A 7,868-nucleotide genomic window follows, 5' to 3' on the forward strand; every position below is an offset into this window, starting at 1 on the left:
TTAATTTGACGAACGTGTTGAATAATTGTCATTTCTGAATTCGATTTGTTGGAACAATTACGAACATTTTCCACATCGGTAATGAAATTTTGATTTTTCGTTGTGATACATTAGTTGTAACAACACAATTTTAAGTTTTTTAATAATTTCGCACGCATCGCGTACATATAAGAGTAGTTAATTATGTAGTAACGGTAGGAGAGAAATATTTCAATCAAATATATTATGAAATTAGTCAAATAATTTTAGAATATCCGTACATTTATTGGAACTTATCTAATACGAAGTACAACATAACAGCACAAAAACTTTTATATAAGGCGGTATTACACAAAAGACCACATTGGTATCCTATAAGTTAATCAATGGAACCAATTAGTTAAACAATTGAATCAATTAGTTAAACATTGGAACTAATTAGTTAAGTAATGTAACTAATTAGTAAAATAATGAAACTAACAAGTTAAACAATGAAATCAATTAGTTAAACAATAAAACCAATTAGTTAAGCAATCAAAGTGGTGTTTTTGATATGACGATCTTACACAAAAGTTGTCGAGAAATGATTTATATGGAAGATAATATTTACTGATTTACACAAATTATATCACGAAATATTCTCTTATCATATCCGATAAAGATTAACACCCTTAAAAAATCCTCACCCTTTTTTTTTATTTACGGGAATTATCCTCCCCTCAAACATTTTTTAAAAGGAAAATCCTCACCTCATGTCACCGTAATACATAATTACATAACTGTATTTATGATATGATATGGGATCATATGAGTCAAAAATGAATATCATCATCCCCCATATGGTGATATATAAATAGCTTCTACATCGTCCAAGAACCACCCAAATCACATTAATGCTCTACCAACATCGACTCAATCACCCTCCTTTCCTCCCTCATTCCCTCTCTTTCTCTCTCTTCGTTCTCTCTCCTTAACTTCTACTTCCCAGCAGCAGCCATTGCAGTTTGCAGCACATTACAAAGAGAGCTCAAAGTACATACTAGTGATCGAGGAGAGAGAAAATTCAACACACAAACAAAAGATTGTGTTCTCTTTTCTTTTTTATTATTATTGTTTAAAAGATTGTGACTCTTTTTTCTGCTAATTCTAATGGTTTTTTCTGCAAAATCCAATGACAATGAAGGTTGGGGAATGGGATTCTTGCTCATTCTTTTTCATCATCACCCAGAAAATCATGAAGAACACAGCCATTTTAAGAAGAAATCATCACCTTCGATTTCTTTGGCTGCCAAATCGACCAATTTACTCCTTTCTAAAACACAATCAACTCTTTCTATTTGTGGGATTTTGGTTTTTACCACGATTTTGTTGTTTACTCTTTCTACTTTCGAGCCTAGTTCATTTGTTCATCACCATTCTTATAAATCGTCTTCGTCTCCTTCTCGCAGATTTCTGCGAGACCATAAGGAAAATGATCAAAGAGGGTTCGAGGTGTTGAACCTATTTTCGCATAAGTTGAAGGGCAGTGAGAGTAATATTACCCACATTGCGAGTAATTCTGCGTTGCAGGGGATGGGTGCTCTGTATTTGAGAGGGAGTAAGAGTATGACCGATTTGGTTGTAGCCCATGTTGCTGAAGATGTAACTGAAAATGAGTTTAAGAGCTTTTTAAGAGTGGTTATTAACCACTCTGGTTTACTCTCTCGGTCAGATTTCGTGTTCATCTTCGCCTCACCGTCGTCCGCGGCGAGGTTTGGTGGTTTGGTGAAGTTGGAGTCCGACTCGTTCCTCCGACTCGTTCGACTCGGATGTGAAATCGGGAGGGTCGCCGAGTTAGGGGTTGGGTTTAGTCGGTATTTGGTGAAGAGGGAATTTGGGGAGGGGGAGAAGGAGCCCATGTGGGGGAGGAAGAGGGGGAATTCGAGTGAAGGTGAGTTGACTCGGTCGAGTTACGGGTCGGTGGTGGGGTTTGAGGCTTCGGAGCTTGACCCGGAGGACACGCTTTCGGGTTTCTTGGATCACGTGCCCATGAGTCTGAGGAGGTGGGCGAGTTACCCCATGCTGCTCGGCCGAGTCCGCCGACAGTTTAAGCATGTGATGTTGGTTGATGTCAAGAGCACGTTGATTTTGTCTGACCCGTTTAGCCGAGTCAGGAACCGGAGCTCCGAGTCGTTGTTTCTTTGGTCCAACCTCGATGCTCCAGAGCCGACGACTCGACATCACGGGAAGAGGAACTCCGGTAAGGCCCGGGACTTAAACTCAAAAGAGTCAAAACCTCAGCTCAACCCAGCGGTCATTGTCGGTGGAAGCCGCGGGGTCCGCCGCTTCGCTACTGCGGCATTGACGGAAATTGTCCGGGGCGTTATCGAACACAAGGGGAAGGGACGGAACTCGGTAACCGAGTCAGGACTCGTGAACCAACTCGTTCACAGTGGGCACCTTCTTAAGAAGATTAACTTAATCACGCCGGCCGAGCCACTCGCCAAGTTGAGTTCACTCGCCGGGTTCAATTCGGTCGACACGGCGGTTTTTAGTTACCTAAAACTTTCCGATTACTTCAGTGTGGTGCAACGTGGGCATAGTGGTGGAGGGAGTGGTAGTTTAGATATTGATGAGGTGGTTATGAGAGAAATTTGTGCATCTCATAAATTATATTCTTCTGTTTATAGTGATTGTTTGGCTAGTCAATAATAGTTTAGTTTTAGTGATAATAGAGCAAAAAATTTGGATTAAAAAAATACATAGGGGAATAAATCAGAGTTTTTTTTTTTTTGTTTGATCATGTGAAATTCTGTTCATAAAAGAAATGGAAACAATTTTGGAAAAGTGGAATTACTCGTATTACATTTACTCATTTAGCCCATTTAAGTTGTGGTTGAAGAGAACTTTTTTACTCCAATAGTGAAATCTGTGTTCCTCAATGTTTTGCCTGCCATTCAGTTATGTTTGGGTGTTTTTCGCAAAGGTTGTATTTGATATACTTGGCAAGCCAATAACAAAATGGCCAAAATTGGCTATAAACGTTTGCAGCATATTCGTACATAATACTTATACTCCGTATTGAAATGATGTTTCTAGTTTAGTTGGCTAGTTATGTAAATGTAATTCTGATCGACTCAAAATTGAATTTCATCTATATCATATTTCCTCTGTCTTTTAATACTCGCAACATTTGTTAGTTTCACGCATGCCAATGCACAACTTTGATCATTTATATCTTCAATTCTCTTTATGCAAACGTTGCGAGTATTAAAAGACGGAGGAAGTATTACGGTTATGGATTCTCGGGCACTATATTTGGCTATTTGCTATTATTATAGACAATACTTAATTTATTATCATGAGTATCTAATTATATTAAAAAAGACTAATAATATAAGATTAAAAAAATCAGACAAATTCCGTTTGTTCTACTTTTTCTCAGGTTAGTTCGACTTCTTTCTATGTAGAGTATGGTGATCATTGCCTTTTGTTTAATATATTTAAAAGTAGAGTTACTAAGTAGTCCGTATGTTTATCATGTTAAAATTGTTTTGAAGTGAAAGAACATGAGTAATGACACTCATTTCCAATGACAACAAAAATCCAACTAATCTATAAAATTACGGCTAGTGACAACAACATCAACTGACAAGTACGCTATATGTGAAACAAAGAATAAAGAATCCTTTTTAATTAAAATAATGAGAGTAGTGAACTACCGATAAAGACCCAGCAATATTTTGTTTTGACATACTCCCTCCGTCCCAATATTATAATCTTATTTTTTGAATCGAGCGTCCCATAATTATAGTGTTATTTCTTTATTTGAAAATAAAATATTCCCATGTTACCTTCATTTGGGACCACAAAACAAAAAGAAAATGTACTTAATTTCTTTTTACATGTACTATTTTCTATTTCCCGTGTACTTTAATTTTTTTTACATGTACTCTATTATATTTTTTAATCATCAATCTACTATATTTTCAATTTCTCACACACTATATTCCACTTTTCTTAAAATCCGTATTTTTAGTCAAACAAGACTATAATTTTGGGACGGAGGGAGTACTAGAAGAGGAGTGATACATCGTTAGTGGGCAGGGTTAAAAGGTCATACTTAGAGGTAAATTGGTATTTCGCATAATGTTTTAAAAAGTAAAACTAAGTAACGAAAAAATTACTATAAGTAGGGAAAACATCAACAGTAACCAATAACGGACACTAATACAACAATGGACAGTATATATTCCAATCAAGATAATAACGGAAAAAATCGAAAAAAAAAACAAAATTAGGATCATGTAACTCACGTGGTTGGGTTTTCTCAGTTCCGACTGATTTTGTGGCTTATTTGTTGTCGTTTGTCGCATGTGAGACTTTTTTTTGGGCAACCTCTCGCACAACGTCTACTATTTTTACCAACTTGGTCAAATGACCGACAAACTTAAAAGGACATCCATAAAAGAAATATAAGCCAATTTATTAAGGACACAGGGAGTACGGAGTGGTGGAGTACCCTTAGCTTTTGAGTAGCGGGTAATTGTCCCCCTATCTCAAGTTTAATAATCTGATCCACACCTCTATGTATGTACTCTTCACTTTTTGAGTTGCGGATAATTGTCTCTATAATCGATATAGTGGATATATACTCTTCACTGTAAGAAACATTCAACTCTAATAAGTTTATTAAGTTCCAATAAGGTATAATTAGGTCAGTAGTTTCAAATAGTCAAGTCTAATAACTTTGCTCATTTTAAAGTCTTGTTTCCACCCCCCGCGAGACTCATTTTTATCGGTAAAATTACCAACATATCCTCATATAAAAAAAAATCTTCGACATGCCCTTAGGGATAAGTTATTTACGGAAATACCTTCGAGCTGAACATACGAGCCACCTTCCTATTTGAGGCCCAAATCCCAAGGCTTATTCAACCCAACTATTTCATATAAATACTCAAATATCACCTTTAGGAAAGTTATTTAATCATTCTGGCACGAAATTTTAGAGAATTTTATCTCTCTACTATACTTGATTGTCATATCATTGACTTGAGTCTCAGAGCGGCTTTCCTGAAAACCCCTGGGTCAAGTTCACTTTACTTGTTTTGTAGGTTCTCTATAATGTCGAGATCGGGTCAAGGCACCCGATGACCGAGTCCTCGAATCGTATTCTCTCGCACAAACAATTATTATCAAATCCTATAAGTTCCAATCAGATATTACAAGTTCTAGTCATGTATAATCAGGTCTAATAATTTTCAATAAGTACGTCCAGTTTTCATCCCAAAAAAATAACAAAAAAATGTGCTTTAATACTCCCTCCATTATGTATTACGTTTCTTGTTTTCATAATCGGGCGTTTCCCAAAATATTTCATGTTTCTATTTTTATCCATACACTTTTTCCACTTTTTCATAAATCATGATTGTTTTTCCTCATCCAACCATCCCCATCCCCGCGTCCATTTTCTTTTCTTCCTTTTTACATAAAACAATTATTTACTTTCTAGCTCGCCTTTCCATAAAAGTACATAACAATTATTTTTTACTTACATACACATGCATTTTCTTAATACCAGTGTTTTTCTCTAAATAGAAAACATAATATGGAACGAAGGAAGTAGTAAGGCGCTGTTTAGTTAACCTTATTTCAAGAGCTTATTGCCCGATTTTAGATCTTATCAAATCAGATCAGATTATAAAGAAAAAGTTCAGATCAGATCAGAAAAAATAAGTTCAGACTAATTACAACATATCAGATTATTATTATTATTATTATTATTATTATTATTATTATTATTATTATTATTATTATTATTGTTGTTGTTATTATTGTTATTATTATTATTATTATTATTTTTATTATTATTATTATTATTATTATTATTATTATTATTATTATTATTATCAAATCGATATGTCCATATCTTGTCTAGATAAGAATTGATATGTACATATCATGCCCAGATCGGAACTCATATGTCCATATCAGAATCGATCTATCTAGATCATAAACGATATGTCATAGTCTCTAGATCATGTTCAAATCAGAACTCATATGTCCAAATCAAAATTGATTTGTTAAGATAATGTCAAGATCAGAACTGATCTGTCCACTTCATGTCCAGATCATAATTGATATGTCAAGGTCATGTCCAAATCAAAATCCTTATGTACAGATCATATCCACATTAGAACCCATATTTTCAGATCAAATCGATTTGTCAAGATCAAAACCGATCTATACAGATCGTACAGATCATGTCTAAATCAGAACTCATGTATCTTGATTAGAACGGACCTTTCCAGATCATAACTGATATGTGTAAAACATATCCAGATTAGGGCCAATTTGTCCAGATTATGTCTAGACCAGAACCCATATGTCCAGATGAGAACCGATGTGTCCAGATCATAACCGATCTATCTAGATCATGTCCATGTCTATCTAATATACGGAACAATTAGATCATGAGCAAAAGTAAAATAAATAATGTGAAATTTTGAATAACAATATTATAAATTTGAATAACATTTATTTCACATGTAAATCGTTTAATATTAATAATTATAGATTTTTATTAAATCTTAATTTTGAAAAATCAGATCATATTAGACTAATTCAGATCATATTATATAAGAAAAATAAGTTCATGTCAAATTAGATTAAAAAAAATATAGATCAAACCAGAAAAAGTAAGGCGAACTAAATAAGCCTTAGGCCCTGTTTGGTTAGGAGCTGTTAGCTGTTAGCTGATAGCTGGTTTGACTAGCTGTTAGCGGTTAGCTGTTTGCATTAGCTGATTTGACTAGCTGGTTGCATTAGTTGTTTGTGTAAAAGTGTTTGGTAAATTAGCTGATAACTGTTAGCTGTTTAATATGTAAAATGACCATTAATGACATTGGCATACTTTATTTTTTATTAATATTAGACAAATAGTTTATTGTGTTAATTTTTTCTCTTTATTTTTTTTAATAAACAATGACTGAATAAAATAATTTTTGAAAAAAATATTTTTAATTAATTTTTTTCAAATAGAGAAACATTACTAATGATATTTCAAGCATGATTGCAATATATTTCAATTGCTTCAAAACTAATATAAAATTTATTACAACAAAAACGAATCTAGTAAATAGGGTGAAATGAAAAAGAAAGTGTGAGTAATGTTTTTAGGAGAAAAATAATGTAGGGTACCAAGGTTGATAGTGGTTGTAATTATAGGCAATAGTAGAACAAAATAGTCATTTACATCCACTTTCTCAAACCTCTAACTGCAAAAAGCACCTATATTGAGATTTTTCAAAATTAGCCTTTTCACCCCAATACTCTCTTCCAAACCTCTCATAACCAAACACTTCTAAATAGCTTTTTTCTAAAAGTCAAACATTTAATTCACGCCAAAAAACTCTTTTTTCTCTAAAACCTCTCCCAACCAAACACCCCTAAGTGTACGAAAATCAATATTTGTAACTCCACGTGTCAAAATCAGTTTCCGAATTCCGAGTCCATCATATAGGTTCCAAATATTTAGTTAGTATCGATTAGCTGGCAGATGATTTTTGGTGTCGGTATTCGGTAAGTTTTTAGGACCACAATTGGACATGCAAACTCCTAATAAACAAGTGAACTACTATTTGTTACTCAAAAGAGTCAATTTTACAGTGTGGGGACTTATTAAGGGAAGTGAATCAGTGATAATAATAAAAGTGATCGATCAAGACAACTACCAAATGATTCAGGGGAATCAGGAATGGCTTAATTGTAAAAGGTTGTTAAAGTAACAAATTAATTGTGGGTCAATCTACTTTATTATATTATACAATTATTATGTTATGTGGCCAACTATATATATTGGATTATTGGTGGGTTAATTAAGGGTTATATTTAGGAGAATGTGATCG

The 7,868-nt window shown here is 34.0% G+C and overlaps 1 protein-coding gene across 1 annotated transcript; it reads left to right on the forward strand.

Moving 5' to 3' along the window:
• Positions 1–773: 773 nt before the first annotated feature.
• LOC110779208 (uncharacterized) lies at positions 774–2,805 on the forward strand. Its single transcript, XM_021983748.2, has one exon. It carries the CDS (start codon positions 1,129–1,131, stop codon positions 2,668–2,670), a length of 1,542 nt encoding a protein of 513 aa, XP_021839440.1. The 5' UTR covers positions 774–1,128; the 3' UTR covers positions 2,671–2,805.
• Positions 2,806–7,868: the final 5,063 nt, after the last annotated feature.

Source organism: Spinacia oleracea, chromosome 3, assembly GCF_020520425.1.
Source record: "Spinacia oleracea cultivar Varoflay chromosome 3, BTI_SOV_V1, whole genome shotgun sequence".
NCBI lineage: Eukaryota > Viridiplantae > Streptophyta > Magnoliopsida > Caryophyllales > Amaranthaceae > Spinacia > Spinacia oleracea.

Coding starts and splice junctions, on each gene's coding strand:
- LOC110779208 (XM_021983748.2), top strand. CDS start 1,129: ATGGTTTTTTCTGCAAAATCCAATGACAATGAAGGTTGGGGAATGGGA.